Here is an 18991-nt window from a genome sequence, read left to right as displayed (position 1 = left end):
CAGGAAGGTGCCCTTCTGTCCCTCTGTGTGGCTGGTACACCTTGGATACTACCCTACTTTGATGCCAGCCACCAGGTCCTTCTCAATGAAGTGCTCTGGGCACCTCTATCTACTGATCACAACTGACAGATGAGATTAAAAAAATCACTTTTTAAATTTTATTTTATTATGCTAAGAACCCAGAACATGAAATCTACCTTCTTAACAGATGTTTATGTGTACAATCCATGACTGTTGACTCTAGGTACAATGTCATATTGGAGATCTCTAGAGCTTATTCATCTTGCTTAAATATAAATCTTACACATAAAGCCCTGCAAAATTATCTCTAAAGGGGAAAGTTAGCATCACATTTCAGGAATGAGGAGGCAGCAAAGGCCAGTGGAAGTTCCAGGTCCAAAGCTCATTTTAGGCTGACAAAAGTTGCAAAGTTGTGGGTAGGGTTATAAGTTGAAAGAATGAGAAACCAAAGCTCTAGACCAGGACTGTCTGATAGAACTTCCTGTGGTCATAGAAATGTTCCATATTTGCACAGGATGATACCTCAACCTCTAACCATATATGACTAGTGAGAGCTTGACATGTGGCTAGTGCAACTGAATAATTGAATTTTCAAATTTATTTAACTCTGATTAATTTATATTTTAGTTTAAATGGCCATGTGTTTCCTTTTGGCCAGCACTGACGTTTTATAGTGATTCACCAAAATGACTAACGTAAAAAACAGGAAAGGTGCTTGTTATATGTTCTCTGGGCCTTTTAGAGAGCAAATTGTTCCTTTGGCCACATGCACACAAATATACAAGAAAAGTGATATTGTAGACATTCAGGGAATGGGTGATTTTTTTTAAAGGAATGCCCCACAAATGTTTCATGGCAAAACTGGAGTCTGCAATGGTATCCCTCACGCTGTTAGCATTGTAAACAAACACAGTAAGGGCAAGATTTCTGCCAAGAGGACTAGAGTGCATATTGAGAATATTAAGCACTCTAAGAGCTAACTTCCTAAAATCTGTGAAGGAAAATTATCAGGGGTGGGGGAGGAAGCCAAAGAAATGGATCCTTGCTTCACACAGAGACGCACACTTCATGAGAACCAATGGAAAGGAGCCCAAACTGATGGAACCTATTCCCTATGAGTTCATGGCATCATAAGTATAAAAATAAATAAATAGCCTCTGGATTAGGGAGGAAAAATAAAGGCCACCGGTGACTACTGTCTGTAGACAGGGTACCCTAGATCAGCAATGCTCAAATTGTACCTAATGTTGGGATCATCTGCAAGACTTGTTGAAACAGACTGCTAAGTCCTTCCTCAGAGCCTCTGTCTGTCTAGGAGGTCTGGGCTGGCACTGAGAGTTTACATTTCTAACAAGCTCCCAGGTGATCATGGCACTACTGCTGGTCTTGGGACACTTGGAGAACCATTCATCTAGACACTCTTCTGACACCAAAGAGCAGTGGGACATTGGACAAATCACTTTATGTTTCAGGTGCTGGTTTTCTTATCTTGAAACAAAATGGCTTCAGAGACATAGATATGGATTCAAATCTCTTATCCACCATTAATTGTTTGTCCTTGAATAACTGTTTAACCTCTCTCTCTGTTCTAGCTGCAAATTGAAAATAACAGTACATACCAAATAGGCTAAATGCAAACATTAAATGTGATTATATGCCACTTAATGTGTTTGTGAAGGTCATTTCCTGCCTCAAAAGTGTATTGGATGAGATTGTAAATGTGAACAAATGGGCTAGGGATATAGCTCAGTTGATAGAATACTTGCCTTGCGTGCTCAAGGCCCTCGGTTCAAACCCCAGCATCCCACCCCAAAAGAGTGAACATGTAACTTGCAGTACATCTAGAAAGAGATATTTTTACAACAAATTCTATCAAGTTTCCCCAGTGCCAGCAAATTGGTTATTGTTGTGATGACAAATTACCCCAAAATTGAGTGACTTAAAACAAATATGTATTATCTCAGTGTATGTGGGTCAGAAATGTGGTCAGAATGTGCACAGAATCTGTGACTCAGTTTCCCCCATCATAGTGAAAGTCCTGGATCTGCAGCTCATCAGAAGGGACAGGAGGCCCACTGCTTTTCCCTTTTTCTTTTTCTTTTTTAAATTTTTTTACTTGTTCTTTTTAGTTACACATGACAGTAGAATATATTCTGATATATTATACATACATAGAGTATAGCTTCCCATTCTTACAGTTGAACATGATGTGGAGTTACAATGGTCATGTATTCATATATGAACATAGGAAAATTATATTTGATTCATTCTACTGTCTCCCTTTTTCTTTTGTTTTTTAATTTGGGTAACATATACATGAAATTACCACATTGGCTATTTTTGAGTGTACAGTTAAGTGACATTAAGTACATGCACATTGTTGTAAAACCACACCCATCTCAGAATGTTTTCATCTTCCCCACTCGAAACTCCAACCTCATTAAACACTAACTCCCCATATCTCCCTTCCCATCTCCTGGAAACTGCCACAATCCTGTCTGTCTCTTCAAATTTTGCTATCCTAGGTACTTCATACAAGTAGAATCACAATATTTGTCCTTTTGTGATGCACTTCTTTCACGTAGCATAATGGCCACAAAGTTTTCCATGTTGTACCCAGATCAAAATTCCCCCCCCCCCCCAGCACAGTATGGGGATTGAACCCAGGGGTACTTAACCACTGAGCAACTTCCTCAGCCCTTTTTATTTATTTTTTTTTTTGAGACAGGTCTCTTTAAGTTGCTCCACTGGCCTCAAACTCACCTTCCTCTTGCTTCAGCCTCCTGAGTACTTGTGACTACAGACATATGCATGGTGCCCAGGTAGAATGCCTTCCTTTTTAATGATCTTGTATGTACATACCACATTTTATTTATCTGTTCACCAGTTAATGAACGTTTGACTATTACAAATAATGGTGTTATGAACATGTGTGTACATATATGTTTGAGTCCCTGCTTTCAATTCCTTTTGTGGGTAGAGATCCATTTCTAAGCTCACTCACGTAATTGTTGGAAAGTGTCAATTCCTCTTGGGCTGTTGAACCAAGGGCTTCAGTCCCTTGCCACAGCATATGGCCCCCCCCCTAGAGATTGCTTACAAAATGGCAATTTGCATCCAGTAATGCCAGGAATGACAAAAAGTGAAAACAAGAATCAAGCCACTATCTTTGTATAACCTAGTCGCAGACGTGACACACCATCACTTCTGCCATTTTCTCCATGAGAAGCAAATCTAGCACATCCTCCAGATTACACAGAGGATGAATACCAGGAGGGAGCCTATTGGGAGACATTGTAGAGATTGCCAGGATCCTGACTGTAATAGTTAGGTGGGTCTGTGGCATAGGGTCTATATAAAAGGATATCTAGAAAGGCCCTTGAATTTTGGATTCAAAGTAATATGTATGACAAAATTCTGAAACTAACTGCACCAAAAACCCAGAATGAGAATATAATCTACCATACATTTTAATAGGTATAATTCTGCACAGGTAATGCCACTATTCAGTGGGACTGCCAGTTTTTTTTAAGGGCTGATGTAGCTACAAGCTGACAACACACACACCTGTCAGTCCAACAAGGCCCTACAGCCTCCTCTTGTTTGTATTGGCTGGCCATTTGAGCCTCAGTACCACTTGTTCTGGCTGTCATTTCCAAAATTGAGCTCTGGGTTCTACACCCCTACCTCTATCCATATGAGCCCTTGCCCCTCCTGTTGGGGCCTACCTTTACCCCACAGCTGACCCCACTGGATGCTCTACTTATGAGACTAACTAGCCCAGCTCTTTCCCATATTCAGGGATTGCTACAATCTGGTCCAGACTATTTCTCTTCATCCAGGCCCTACTGCTTTCCTATGTCTCAGATGGGGATATCACTTTCTTGGAGATAAGATCACTTCCCAGATGTGCTTCCAGCAGATAATGGAATATTTTGGACCAAAATATGAACCCCATATACTTTTTATGTCACATCACTGATATCTCCCCTCCCACACTCCACTTTTCAATATTTGATGCTAATATTGCATAAACTAGCATTTTGAAAAATCACAAATCAGTTCTCTCTTTTTTTTAATATTTATTTTTTCGTTTTCGGTGGACACAACATCTTTATTTTATTTTTATATGGTGCTGAGGATCAAACCCAGTGCCCCGTGCATGCCATGTGAGCGTGCTACCGCTTGAACAACATCCCCAGCCCAAAAGACTTGTAATTACTTTTTTTTTTTTTTTTTGCCATGCTGGGGATTGAACCCAGGACCTTGCGCATGCAAGGCAAGCACTTTACAACTGAGCTATATCCTCAGCAAAAGGAACTCTTTTGGGGGGCAGTGCTGGGGATTGAACCCAGAGGCTTATGCATGCAAGGCAAGCACTGTACCAACTGAGCTACATCCCCAGCCCAGCCCTCTCTCTTTTAATTATATTCTCCATTGTGCAGATGATTAAGACTCACAGAGATTTAGATTTTTTTTTTTTGGTATTGGGGATTGAACTCAGGGGCACTCTGTCACTGAGCCACATCCCCAGCCCTATTTTGTATTTTATTTAAAGACAGGGTCTCAGTGAGTTGCTTAGTGCCTTGCCATTGCTGAGGCTGGCTTTGAACTCAAGATCCTCCTGCCTCAGCCTCCCGAGCCACTGGGATTACAAGCATGTGCCATGGCACCCGGCTAAGACTCACATTTAGAGAATCACCCAAGTTACACAGCTAGAAGAGGACTGTGTCAGAAAAACTTTATATACTTACTATTGATATCATGAATGGTGTGTGTGTGTGTGTTTCCAATTTGAAATCCTAATGGGATAATCACAAATTTGAATGGAGGCTTCTTTCCCGTTCTACCCAATACCACCCATGTCCCAAAGAATGGAGCCACAGTCCACTCCCTAGCTTAGTCTAAGCACAGGAGATGAAATGTCTATGATGATTCTACAGTCTGTGGCACCATCTTACCCCACTTCCTGTGTTCCCATAAATACAACAAAAGAACTCAGACCCAAGGAAAGCTAGAAAGATTGCCAATCTCTTTATTTGGATTTGGGGCATTAAAAAGCTAAGGTAGGGCTGGGGTTGTGGCTCAGTGGTAAAGCATTTGCCTAGCATGTGTGAGCACTGGGTTCCATTCTTGGCAGCGCATATAAATAAATGAATAAAATAAAGGTCCATCAACAATTTTAAAAAATGGGGGAAAAAAAGCAAGGTAGTCAGAAGCTGACTGTAAAGGTAACAGAGAAGGAGCTGGAGTTGGTGGCCTGGCAAGTCAGTCATGGGGACATTAGCAGGTATCTTTTGATAGTGTGGTACACTGGTTAAAAGTGCAGGCTGTGGAAGTAGGTGCCTGGTTTGACTTGTGGCTCCCACTTATTAGCTGTAGGATTAGGGGCAAATTGTTAGGTAACTCAGTTTTCCTGTCAGTAAAACAGGTAAATGACCAGTACGAAACCCAACTAGTTGTTAAAATGAAATGAACTAGTACACATGGGACGCTGCACAAGCACAAGGCGTATGCCCGGCATCTGGGGTGTGAATGAGTCAGGGAGACTCTAGAGGCCAGAAGGCAGCAGAGAAGGCCCCTTGTCCTGGGACCCACAGGTGGAGCAGGTCCAGTTCCCATAGGGCCTGCCAGGCCTTCAGCACTTTAACCATCAAAGGTTTTCCAAAGAAAGCACAGAGGGTATTTCCTAAAACATTTTACCTAATTTTTTCACCTCAAACTAAAAGACTTTTTTAAATTTAAAAATCATACACCACATTTATTTGGAAATTTTATTCTTTTTATTGCAAATTTCGGGTAAAGGAAAGAACACGGAAGCTGATTTCTCATTTAAACTTTGGTGAGAAAAGTACTCTGCTGTCACCGGTGGCTCATCATCCCTGACGCCACTGAATAACCAGGGGGTTTGATACACACTGATGCCTGCCTCGCGCCTCCCAGAGGTGCTGACTTTACTTGGTCTGGGGCACAGCTCAGCATCAATAGCTTTTTAAACTCCCTCAGGTGAGTCCAACAAACAGCCAAGGTGGAGGGTCCCTGTGATACTTCATCTTTTGGGGCTGACAACATCAGAAGCACCTGAGAAAATTCAGCTGACAGCCAAAAATCACCTGCTTACATCAGCCCCTCAACCAGAATCAAACTGGATGTCCCCTGCCCCCACCCTTCCCAGGTGTCGGATGTGCCTACCCTCTCTCTTGAGAGACCCTAGGGGGGGGATGCTGGAGAGGGCGGTGGCTCACTGTCCTGTGCCTTGTGCTTAATCATGGAGAATTCCATGAAACATGGCTACTCTATTACAAAAAGAAAGTAATTTTCTGATTGCAAAAGAATATTGATCTTATTTTTAAGTGGAATTAGTCTTCCTATATAGATATGAAAAGACTTGTGGCAAAAAAGAAAAAAAAAAGGAAAAGGAAATATATTGTTGAATGACAGATTCCTTATATAACCTCTCATGTCCAAATTAAAAAAAAAAAAAATTTGTCAAGCCATTGAGAGTAGAATATCATGTACTTTAGCAGCATATTTTATATGGGTAAACAGTAATAGCCAGTTTGATATTTCATTTGTGACTTATTCTAAAAATAGAAAATGTTTTTATTTTCCTGAGTCCTTGGTGAATGGAAAAAAAGTGGGGGATGGTGAAAAATCTTTTTAAGTATTCCTATTCTTTTTCCTAGGGCACCCTCACAGTTTAGAACGGTGTGTCTCGCTGTCAGTTTTTACATATACAGGTGAACAAACGGCACTCATTTGAATTTTCAACGATTAATCAAATATGGCATTTGAAAATAAAACACCCGTCATCTACAAAGTTACTCAAGATGAAAGTTTCTTGACCATATTATATATGTAATATCAATTTGATTATTTGTCCATACAAAAGTATGAATTTCTATTCCATTAATAATACTGAATGATTCATGTCTTAACAGTGATAAAATTTTTAGAACATTTAAAAAATACATAGGATCCCATTTTTACATCATAATTCTGATGTATTATCATGCCTTCTATTTTGTTGGCAAAACTTTTATAGGGTACAGTGCATTGACATGATAAAACCAAGGCACAAGATTACAGTTACAATATGTATATATAAACCTTAGCACTTTGTGCCAATTTTGGAAACATTTAGAGAGACCATAAAGTCTGAAAAATTCTCACATCTTATTATGATTTAATGAGCAATTAATTGTGCAATAAACAGACTGCTAACCACTATTCCATTATGATATGGCTATTGCTATACAAGTTATGGATAATTCAAAAAGTTTTAAATATTAAAACCTGATATATCTAGGTGGATATAAATATTGTGCCTTGTATTATCTAGATAATTGTCTTATGTTTCCATTTAATTTGCAAATTGTATGGCAGTTATCAGTTCTTAGCTATTTTCATTACATAAATAAAGAGTTAGGTATTTTCCAAATGTTAGATTTCTTCCCCCTACAAAAGACAGAGATTTACAGGAAGATAACCAATATAAGAAATGTACAGACAACGTAATAAAATCCAAATATGGACTCAAAGGTTGATTTCTAATCTATTGGGACATTCTCTTACTTTAGGGTGAGGAGCAACACATTCTTGTGAGAATTCAGTTTCTTAATTAAAAAAATCACCATGACATTTTTCAGAATAGTAAGTAGTGTTGGTAGAGCATCAAGCATTGGGGAAAATCTAAGTCTTTTCATTCATAAAATGGAGAAAAGCATTTCAAAATCTTGAGGGGTAGGTTTCCACTGAATTTAGAGAAGTGGTAAAAACTGTGTTTTTCATATTTTTAAAGAGTGTTTTCAAGACTCAAGGTAAACATTTAGACCCATGAAAACACGTTTCTTGGCACATGCACGCCATAGATAGAACAATCCAGAATGCAGCACTGGCCTGGCTACAGAGGTATCTAGCTCCCAGTCCCACTGGCAAGACCTTCTTTCAGGTCCTTGTCCCAGCTCCCTTCACACGGGAGCTTCTGCCTTCTGCATTTGTTGGATCTGCTTCTGCAGCTGGTCCTTGTCCAGCTTCATCTTGGCCTCGAGAACTTGCCTGAGGGATCCTATGCTTTCATAGATGGCCGTAAACCCTTTAAGAAGAGGTAAATTTCAAAAGTTAATATTTTAAAAAATAATACTGTATCAGATTCTATAGTATATGCAATAGTTACTTCTGACAAACATAAATATATGATTAAACTCTGGGGGTAAAAGTTGGGTGGGGAACATGAGTTACATAGTTACCTAGTATCACCCTAGATATTACTCCTAAATTACAAAGGGGGAAAAGGACCAATTACAATGGACCAATCTGGCAGATAACACTTTAACCAAGTGATACAGTAACACTGGGAGAAACCAATGTCATGTACCTCTGATAAGATGCCCCTTTAGAACACAACATTCCCTCCTGGGGCATTTCTGTCCCAAATCATATCACAAGGAAGCAAAAAACAAGTAAAGGACTTTCTACAAAATACTGGCCTACATTCTTTTGAAATCTCAAGATTGCTGAGGAACTGCTCTAGCTTAAAAAGACTAAGAAACATGGTAACTACATATGATATATAATTCTGGATCAAAACCCAAATGGTATATAAAAAGGTGCTCAACATCACTAATCATCAGGGAAATACAATCAAAACCACAATGAAATATCACCCCTTACCTGTTAGGATGGCTACTATTAAACTGACAAGAGATGGCCAGTGTGAAGAAAAGAGAACCCTGTATACTATTGGTGGGAGTATAAAATGGTGCAGCCCTAGTGGAAAAGAATTTAGAGGAGCCTGGAGAAATTAAAAAATAGAATTACCAGATGACCCAGCAACCCACTACTGGGTATCTAACCCAAAGAAAGGAAATCATCATCTCATAGACATCTGCACTCCCACGATCATTGCAGCATTATTCTCAATAGACAACATACAGAAACAACCAAAGTATCTGTCAGACTGTAGGACACAATAAGTGAAATAAGCCAGACATAGAAAGAAAAATACTGCATGATTTCCTATGTGGGATCAAAAAGAAAAGGAAGTCAAATACACAAAGAATAAAACGGTTGTTACCAGGGGCATGGGGCCAAAAAATAAGGAGGATAAGGAGATGCAGGTCAAAGGATACAGACTGCAAATATGTAGGATAACAAATCTAGAGATCCAATATACAATATAGAAGGAACATAATAATATTGTATAGACTTCAGGATTTTTGCCAAAGGTGTGGATTTTAGGTGCCCTTCAAACACACACACACACACACACACACACACACACCTATGGGAGATGATGGTTTGAATATGGAAACCATCATTAAATTTGCTTGAATATAAAAAACAATTTCACGGATGGGAAAGGCAGCGGAGCACAACAGACACTAGTATGGCAATTTGTAAATCAATGGATGTGTAACTGATGTGATTCTGCAATCTGTGTATGGGGTGAAGGTGGGAGTTCATAACCCACTTGAATCAAAGTGTGGAATATGATATGTCAAGAAATTTGTAATGTTTTGAACAACCCACAATAAAAAATAAAAAAAAAAAGAGAAAAGAAATAGCCTAATTTTTGGAATTAGGAAACCAGAATAAACAGCTGTTTGCTTCCTGTGTGACCTTGGAAAAAAAAAAAAAAAAACAATTTCACTATGTATGTGTGCATTAAAACATCATACACACCTTAAATATGTATAGCTAATTTTTTTATTTAAAGAAACATTTGAGAAGCCCAGGTTGTGTCTCAGTGGTAGAGTGCTTGCCTAGCATGCATGAGACACTGGGTTTGATCCCCAGCACCACATAAAAATAAAAGTGAATAAAATAAAAATATTGTGTCCATCTACAACTAAATATATATTTATCTATTTAGTTGTAGATGGACATAATACTTTTATTTTATATATATATATAATATATAAAATAAAAAATATATATAATAAAAGTATTGTGTCCATTTGCATATGTGTGTGTGTGTGTGTATATATATGAAACATTTGATTAGAAAAATAAATTCAAAGAAAGAACCCAACTGGTGAAGGTTTGTTGTAAAGGAATCAATGGTGAAATTTGAATATTGAAAACACCTCAACAATATTGTGTGGTACCGTAGTCATGTAGGAGAATGTCCTTGTTTTTAGGACATATATATTGAAACAATAAAGGGGTAAAAAAGAAACAGCATGACTACTTCAATGCCCAGATGATTCAGAGAAGAAAGTTACTATAGTCATACACAGAGATATTAAGTATATTTCAAAAATGTCAACAATTGTTAAGTGTAGGACTTATAGAATTTTGGGATTACTCTCAGTTTTCCTAAATTTGAAATTATCTCTTTTTAAAATGAAAAACTTTTTAAAGAAAAAAAAATCACCATTGGAAGCATTTCAAACCAGGTACAGTGACACACACCTATAAACCCAACTACTCAGGAAACTTAAGGCAGGAGGATTACAAGTTCAAGATCAGCCTCAACAGTTTAGGGAGAGTCTGTTCCAAAATAAAAAATTAAAAGGGGCTGTGGCTGTAGTCAGTGGTAAAGTGCTCCTGAGTTCAATTCTTGTACCAAAAAAAAATCCTATTATTCTATATTCCTATTGGTTTTTACATTTTTAAAATTTAAGTTTTAACTTCATTAGTAAATTTAAAATTTTCTCCCAAAATTTTTATGTAAAAATTCATAAAAATTATAAATTCATAAAAATTATCATTAAAATATTTTTGACATGAGAAGACAGAACATATTACTAACTAAATAAAATAGCAAGTTATAAACCAGCATGTGTAGTATGTGCTTTTATTTGGAAAAGAGCACATAAATGTCCTACATGTATAGAAATATATACATAAGAAATAACCTCTGGGTGAGAGAAGGTATGAGTATTTTAAAAATATCTTGTGTTTTATTATTTTCCATTAAGAAATGTATTATATGGAGGTGGGATTGTGACTCAGTGGTAGAGTGCTTGCCTACCATGCATGAGGCACTGGATTCAATCCTCAGCACCACATAAATGTAAGATAAAGATATTGTGTCCACCTAAAGCTAAAAAAATAATTATTTAAAAAAATAATCCTTGTTATTACATTAAAAAAATAAATATAATTATAATTAAAAATATTTTTTTAATTTAAAAAAGACTCACATATGTTTCTTACTAGGAACCAAATATTAACAACCTCAATGGTAGGGTAAGTAGATGGCAATAAATTCATTCTGGAAATGATACAAAGTTAAACATTCAGTTTAACTGAATGAAACATTCAGTTGCCATGTTCTAATAGCCCAAAAGCCTAAAAATAAAATTAATTTTTATCTGCATAAATTCTCCCATTCTTAAGTTTAATTGTACTTTCTACTTAAATAAAATAATAAACTTTTGGTGGAAACAAAATCATTTTTGAAATAATTATTTTTATTTCCATGTGGCCAAAATAGAACAGTTCCAGAAAAGAAAATACAGAGTCACAGAACTAGAAGGAGCTAGGAGATAAATTAGTCCCACTCTTACACAGGACTTGTCTTCTCTTTCCTAACCAGGGTCCACCAGCCTCTGCTTGACAATTTCAGTAACAAAATGCTCTCAAACTCATAAAGCCACCAGTGTCTTTAGGACCATGAATTCCAAAACAGTGTTGCCTCATATTGAGTTAAAATCTGTCCTTGGGTCACTTCCACTTATTGGTCCCAGTTCTGTATTCCTGAGTTCAGAGTGTAAATCTAACCACTCTGCTGATTTGAATGTCCTCTCCAAAACTCATGTTGAAATTTAATTGCCATTGTGACAGTATTAAGAGGTGAGACCTTTAAGATGTGATTGGATTAAGGCCATGATCATGGGAATGGGTTCCTGCTATAAGGGTGAATTCAGCCTCATTTTTCTCTCTGTCTTGTGTGTGTGCTTCCCCATCATGTGATGACCTCCACTATGATATGATACAGCAGAAAGGCCCTTGCCTCATGCTAGCACCATGCTCTTGGACTTCCTGGCCTCCAGAACTGTAAGAAATAAACCTCTGTTCTTTAGAAATTATGCAATGTCTCAGGTATTCTGTGGAAATGAACAGGTGCCAGTGGAAAATGAACTGACACCTCCCTTTACAAAGTAGCACTAGGACCTTGAAACCAGCTCTGAGAGTCACCTATAAACAAGGTGTATTCATGGGCCTTATTGACTTCAGAGTGGAGGGAAGTCATTACCAAGTTAGTATATGGTCAGCAGTATAAAATAAACCCTCACAAGCCTCTCAAAGATATATGCTTATTTCTGAGATATGTTGAACTTGATTAGAAACAGAAAAGAGTCAGCAGATGGCATTGAAGAAAACATCTCAGCTGCAAGCATGTACAGTTTTGTTTGCCTGTGCCTCAGGGTGGCTCTTCATATTTGGAGTCTGAATAGCACTTTAGTTCAATACAGTACAGCTACTCAGAAAAGCAACCAAGAACATCTCACCGTTATTACATTTAGCAAGGTTCATAAGTAGTTGTAAGGAGTTACTAATTAAAAGATTTTCAGATAAAATGGAAAATAAGCCATGTGAGCTGTTGGTTTTGGCCTACCAGCATTAACTTCTGCTTTCATTTCCTTCATGTCCTCATTCATCTGCAACTCCAGCTTGCTGATTCGCCCGTGCACCTTCTCTTCTTCTTGCTTTGTTCTCTGCCCTTCCATGTTCTTCTTTTGACTCTCTTCTATTTTGTCAAGTCTGGCTGACATCTGGCTGAGCTTCTTTTCCATGTCCCTTTCATTGGCTCCCTAAGATCCATCATAAGAATTGTACTTTATTACTCCGAAAAGAAAGTCTGCATTGCATTCATATCAGTCACAATAATCTGCTGGGACAGAACTGCAATGGCTACTTGCTGCCTACTCTAATATCCATTCTCAATTGTTTCTTCTTTAACAGACCCCCAATTTTTAGTTCAGTACCAGGTCATCCAGAACACAAACTACATCTTCCTCTATCTCCTGACTTTGTGATTAAGTCTCAGCTAATGCAATGTAACTACAAGTATGTGTGATAGTTTCCAGACAATGTTACAAGGCAGCTGATACTTATCCTTATTTCTTCCTTTCCCCTCTGTTTCTATAATTCAGACAATTCCTGGAGCTCTAACAGATCTCTTGAATTATAAAAATGAGGATCATTTTCTGGGATTGGCAGAAAGTTAATATAAAAGGATCCTGAGTATCAATAAGTAACAGGCCATAACATCAGTATGGCCTAGCCTACGTCCCTATGTCTTTTTTGTAAAAGAGAAATAAGCTTCTATCTTATTAGAGTCACCATTATTCCAGAGTTTACTGTTAGTTATTAAATCAATCCACATGTAAAAATAATAATAAAAGTAATCCAAAGACCCAGAAACCTACAAATGTATTCGCATGAATCTAAGTAAAACATTCAGTAGATCTGATGAAAATACAAGAAAATACCAAAAGAATATATTTGAAATATTAAATATTTTCTTTCCTTTCCTTTCCACCATGCTTGGATTTGGGAGGAATCTTTGTCTGCTGGTGAGCTTTGGAGGTCCAGACTACAAAGACCAAGCTGTAAGTTGCTACAGCAATGATAAAGCTCTCTTGATGTTACTCACTGCAAAAGTCTGCAATTCAGCAGCTGTGCAACTGGAGAAAGCACAGTCAGAGATGCAAACTGTGCTCACTGTTTCTGGCCAGTTAAAGCCCAACAGGAGGAGGAAGTGCAAGAAAAGAGAAGGGAAAAGGAAATGGTCATGCTAACTAAAACCAACAAAAATTTGTTTGTCAAGTACTGGTTTCAGAGTCTACTGGTTTTGAACACCATGTACACAACACTTTCTTGATATGGTTTTGGAGCAGTTCTGCAAACCTCAGCTTTGTGAGAGACTGGGGCAGAAGGAGGAGATAGCAAAGACAATGATGGATACAGTTATATGTTGCACTGGGATGCCTCATACTGTGATTCCAGTGTATTGAGGGGTCTGCAGAGAGAAATCTATTGGACACTGGTAAAAAGCAAAACCAGGTTATGAAATTAAAATCAATAAAGATCAAGCTGGGAATGGTTAGTTTTATTCAGAAAGACAGATAGGCAAACTGAATCATTAAGATCTTGACTTCATTTTATCTTAACTGGAAATACTGAAATTTTCTTTCCAGACTGTGTTAACCAAAACAAGTCAAAATGCTCCACCTCCTCTTTACAAAGAATACAAAATCAGGAGCTACATGCATAGCTTACTGGTAGAATATGGGCCAAGTATCTGAGAGACCCTGGGTTTGATCCCCAGAACCAAAAAAAGAAGAAAGAATATGTACCACCAGAATGTGATCAAAGGCAAGAAACAACGGAACAGCTTTACGTGGTACCAAATTCATCAGTAATAAGTCAGTAGGCATTATATTAGTCAAACATTGTAGCCCCCACCCTCTCTGAATAACTGCTAAATTATTGATAACCATTAATACCTACACTGTTTTCCTTAACAACCAAGGAAAGCTGATCAATTTTCTGTAAAAGTTCTTTTTCTATTCGTTCTTGCTCCTGTTGTAACCAACTCCGTGCAGATAAAATCTGGTTACTGAGTTCTTCAACTGTACCTTTAAATCTAAAAAAAAAAAAAAAGTATATAAAACAATTTTTAAATGATATTAAGTAACCTCTGACTATCAGATTTCTGATAAATTTGCCAGCATTAAACTCAGCTTGACCAAATGACATGCTCCCCTTTTCTTAGGATTATACTCAGCACCATATTGGGAAAGCAAGGAGGGCAAGAAGATACAACAGAAAAGCATCTGATGCTGCTGCTACCTGTAAGGAGCTGGCAGTGTGGGCACTGAGGTGACATGGTGACCCCAAGCTGTGCCAGGTGCTAAGTTTTGCAGTTCCCAGGGTTTGTGGTGCTCTTGGAGAACACAGCGTCCCTGATCTACCCTTCCAGGCTCCCCGGCTTTTCTGGGCTCTTCTTGTTCCTTTTATCTCCCAGGACTGGAACCTGGCTCCCTATCTCTGTATTGTTCCCCAAATTACTCTTGCCCCATATGGACACATCCTAATTTAAATCAGAAGTAAAATTAAAAGGGGGAAAAAAATCCTCCCAACCTTCCACTCCTTTAGTCTTCTCCCTTTCCAAATTCCTAAAAGTAACCGTTATACATGCTACCTCCCTTAGTTACTTTTTACTGTGATATGAAATAAAAGTACAGACTAATACATGTGATTTAGATATGTGATTTGAATAATAACAATACCCACTGGGGCACAGTTTCTAATTGTCCTGCAATGTCTGTTCTCTTATTTCCTTTAAGACTTCATCCGGGGTATAAGGCTGTCTAGCCACAGACCACACTTCTCAGCCTCCCTTGCAGCTGGATGTGGCCACATAATTAAATTAGGCAATGGGACATACCTGGAATTGATAAGTTCATATATCTGGTCATATCTTTAAAAACAAAACTTTTGCCCTGGATTCTCTCCCTATCTCTCTCTATCCAGATGACTGGGGAGGGAAGAGGTCTGGAGCAGTGGAGACACCACACAGTAGGGTGCTGTCCCTCCTGACGTGGACACTGATCTTGGAACTGTTATGTGGGAGCCATGGCACTGAAGCTAGCCTTTCCCTACACTAATGCAGCTGTACACCCCTAGTCTGCTTAAAACATACAATACCACCAGGACACAGAAGCCCCAAGTGTGCTCTGAAATTGTCCTACTCACCAAGAAATAAACATTATCTGGAATTCTACTGTTCTTTCTAAAAGCCTTCTCCTTATAAGGACTTTATTCATTACATCAGGCTTCCCTGGATAACCCAAGATAACCTATCCACCTCAATTAAGATCCTTAACTTAATCACATCTGCAAAGACCCTTTTTTGCCACATAAGGTAACATTAAAAATTCTAGAATTAGGATATGGAGATATTTGGGAACCATTACTCAGCTGGTTCATTACTCAGAAAGTTACAATCATGTAACTTTCCTTCAAAATACTTATTAATAATAATATAGCATAGGTTTATTTAAGTTCCTACTTGATTAAAAGTCATCAGCTCCCTAGATTATAAACTCTATAAGGATAAGAATAGAGTCCGTTTTTCTGTTCATTACTGGATTCTTGGCCCCTAGGCCAGTACTCAACAAATGCTAGTTGAACAAATACATTAGTTATTATCCAACAACTAAGAACAATAATAATTATGAAGGAATGGACACATACTACATGTAAACTTTCCCTTTTAACTTCCATTACTGATTTCATTATGTGCAATAAGTAAAAATCAAGAGGAAAAAATTCTAGTAGCACCTAAATTCAGAAAGAGCTTCAACCAAACCTTTTTTTGATAAATTCATGCTTACTTAGTATCTAAAAGCTGAAGCTGGTGGTTACTGTCTCTATGGGACATCTTCAATTTGGTGCTCTGCTCTGATATTGACAAGTCCACTCTGTTCAAAAGCTGAGAAATCTGGAAAAGAAGAGACTTGCTTATAAATATCACACTTCATCAGATATAATTTCAGAAAACATCTCATCAGCTATAATCTAATCAGCATCATTTTCAGTTTAATAAATTCACTTAGGAGTTCATCTCATATTTTCACCTCTGTTTTCTGTCTTACACAGCCATCAGAAATCAAGACTAGTAGCATTAACAAAATACTCATCCCACACTGAGCATGAACCTTTTCCATTTTCTGATAAGCAAGCCCAGCTTCTGCCCATGATAAGCATTTCCACCAGCTGGCACAAAATACAGGCATCTTTACCTTGGAATTTCAAGTGGCTGTTAGGCACAGGAAATGGAATTCCTATTGCTTATAAAATCCATCAAGGACCCAGAGAGGACTATAGAGTCAAGTCACCAGCAAATATAATTTTAGACTATCTCCTTCTTGGTCATTTTTCTCACTACCTATCCATTTCCCTTATATTTTTACTGAAATGTAACCTAAAACTTGTCCTGTGTGAAGTGTTCACATTTTCCAGAAAGAAAGAAAGAGAAGAAGGAAATTGTGTTCAATTGTTCAACATTCGTTACTTAAAGATTCATGGTATCTATCAGATCTGGAACCAAAATTTAAAAAAAAAAAGTATGCATTATTTATTCATTTTAAAATTTTTATTTATTTACTTTTCAGTACTGGGGATTGAACCCAGGGCCTTTCACATGCTAGGCAAATGCTCTACCACTGAGCTGCAGCCCCAGCCCTAGTATGCTTCTTTTGATGGGTTTCTGGGTGTGTTTTACTTGGCCTGGCTACCAGACAGCTTAAGATTTATTTTGCATCTATTTTCTGACATAATAATTCCATCCTCAGTTATTCTTCAAAAAAAAAAAAAAGTGGACTTGTCTTTATTCTTTTTTTTTTTTTCACAGTTTAGTAATGTCTGTGTCTTTCACATCAGTACTTCAGATTCTTACTGGAGGTAGTTAGGAGATAAATATTTTTAATCCAATAAATGGACCAGATACCCCTATTTTTCTAGAACGGCCTCTCTATGAATGAAGAATAATAAATAGGGCAGATACTATGGGAAAAGTTCTAGAAGACAGGTCCTATTATTATGACAAAACGGACCAAAAAAAAAAAAAAAACTGAAATGCCAAGAGTTTTGCTTTGTGAAATTAATTTGTCAATTTCAAGCTAGAATAGCCTAAAATTCTGAGCAAGTCTCTCTTCTAGCTTAGTTCTGATTGTGGTCCTACATACAGACCATGTAATGAGGAAGCACATGTAATGAGTCCCAGTGCCACACCTGAATCAAAAACTGAGGTGAGTGGCATGTTAAAAAAAAAAAAAAATCTCTGGATCACTTACCTGTGCAAAAGGTAGTTTTGGAGACAAAATTTGAAATTACTGGGTTACATGAATTGTTTTAGGATTGAGGGGGACGAATCTTTGCAATTAGGATCATATTGAAAAATCTTGGTGGTTTGCTTACCAGACTCATCAAGAGCCACTCCAGTGAAAAAGAGAAGAAAGTAGTAGAGAAAAGACACGCTTATTTGCATAAACCTAAGCTAGTTGCTCCTAAAAGAAATAACCAACACCATGTTATTCTTAGCTAAGAACAAATTACCTGCTTTTAAAAGCTACCTGAAACAGGTCATACCTGTCCTTCTGCATCTTTGATTTTCGTTTCCAAGATCAGTTTGGCAGCTTGCTGTTCTTTGTTTAAGTGCTGGAGCCCCTCATAGGTTGTTTTGTGCTCTGCAGAGAGTCTGGCTATGCTGGCATCACATCTGCCCAGGCAAACAACAAAGCTACTTCTTATTAAAATTTAAAAACATGTGCAAAAGCTTCCTTACATACCATAAAATGCAAAGCCCTGCTCACAGAAACTGCACAGTCAATCATGTTTTTTAAGGGGTTCAAGTGGATTCAGAAAGCTGCCCTCGATTATATATCATGACTGAAAGAATCATTCCAAGAATGCAAGTTTGATTCAACAACAGAAAAGCAGTTAATTGGATATACCATATCAACAAGGTAAAGGATCATCTCAATAGGTGAAGAAAAAACATTTGATGAAATTCAACACTCTTCATGATAAAAGCAATCAACAAACTAGGAATAGAAAGGAATTTCTTCAACCTGATAAAAAGAATATACAGGGCTGGGGTTGTGGCTCAGTGGTAGAGGGTTTGCCTAGCATGCGTGAGGCACTGGGTTCGATTCTCAGCACCACATTTAAATCAATGAAGTCTAATGACAACTGAAATAAAATTTTTTTAAAAAGAATATACAAAATATCCACACCTAGCCAGGTCCAGTGGTACATGCCTCTAATGCCAGTGATTTGGGAGGCTGAGGCAGGAGTATTGGAAGTTCAAGGCCAGACTCAGTAACGTAGTGAGGCCCTAAGTGATAGTGAGACCCTGTCTCAAAAAGGGTTGGGAAATTAGCTCCATGGTAAAGTGCCCCTGGGTTCAATACATAGGACTAAAAAACAAACAAACAACAACAACAAA

The 18991-nt window shown here is 37.8% G+C and overlaps 1 protein-coding gene and 1 long non-coding RNA gene across 4 annotated transcripts in view; both read right to left on the bottom strand.

The window, feature by feature from the left end:
- Window positions 1–5781: 5781 nt before the first annotated feature.
- Fam81a (family with sequence similarity 81 member A) overlaps window positions 5782–18991 on the bottom strand; it is a 52694-nt gene continuing 39484 nt past the window's right edge. For all 3 annotated transcript variants that reach the window (XM_058584847.1, XM_046461798.2, XM_046461800.2), the window contains exons 5-9: window positions 18133–18262; window positions 16377–16483; window positions 14488–14623; window positions 12590–12785; window positions 5782–8116 (exon numbers count right to left, since the gene is read on the bottom strand). In XM_058584847.1, the coding sequence (XP_058440830.1) occupies window positions 7992–8116; window positions 12590–12785; window positions 14488–14623; window positions 16377–16483; window positions 18133–18262 (694 nt within the window). In that variant the 3' untranslated portion in view covers window positions 5782–7991. The remainder of the gene's footprint in view (window positions 8117–12589; window positions 12786–14487; window positions 14624–16376; window positions 16484–18132; window positions 18263–18991) is intronic.
- LOC131424837 (uncharacterized) lies at window positions 11421–12579 on the bottom strand. Its single transcript, XR_009228406.1, has 2 exons — window positions 12322–12579; window positions 11421–11746 (listed from the first exon to the last, which is right to left on the bottom strand). It is a non-coding gene; the product is annotated as an uncharacterized LOC131424837 (long non-coding RNA).

The sequence above is a fragment of the Marmota monax genome, unplaced genomic scaffold (assembly GCF_021218885.2).
Source record: "Marmota monax isolate L192 unplaced genomic scaffold, Marmota_monax_Labrador192_F-V1.1 WCK01_AAM20220418_F8-fsc00001, whole genome shotgun sequence".
NCBI lineage: Eukaryota > Metazoa > Chordata > Mammalia > Rodentia > Sciuridae > Marmota > Marmota monax.
The sequence above is the reverse complement of the archived record's forward strand: the minus strand, read 5'-3'. Positions and strand labels throughout refer to the sequence as shown.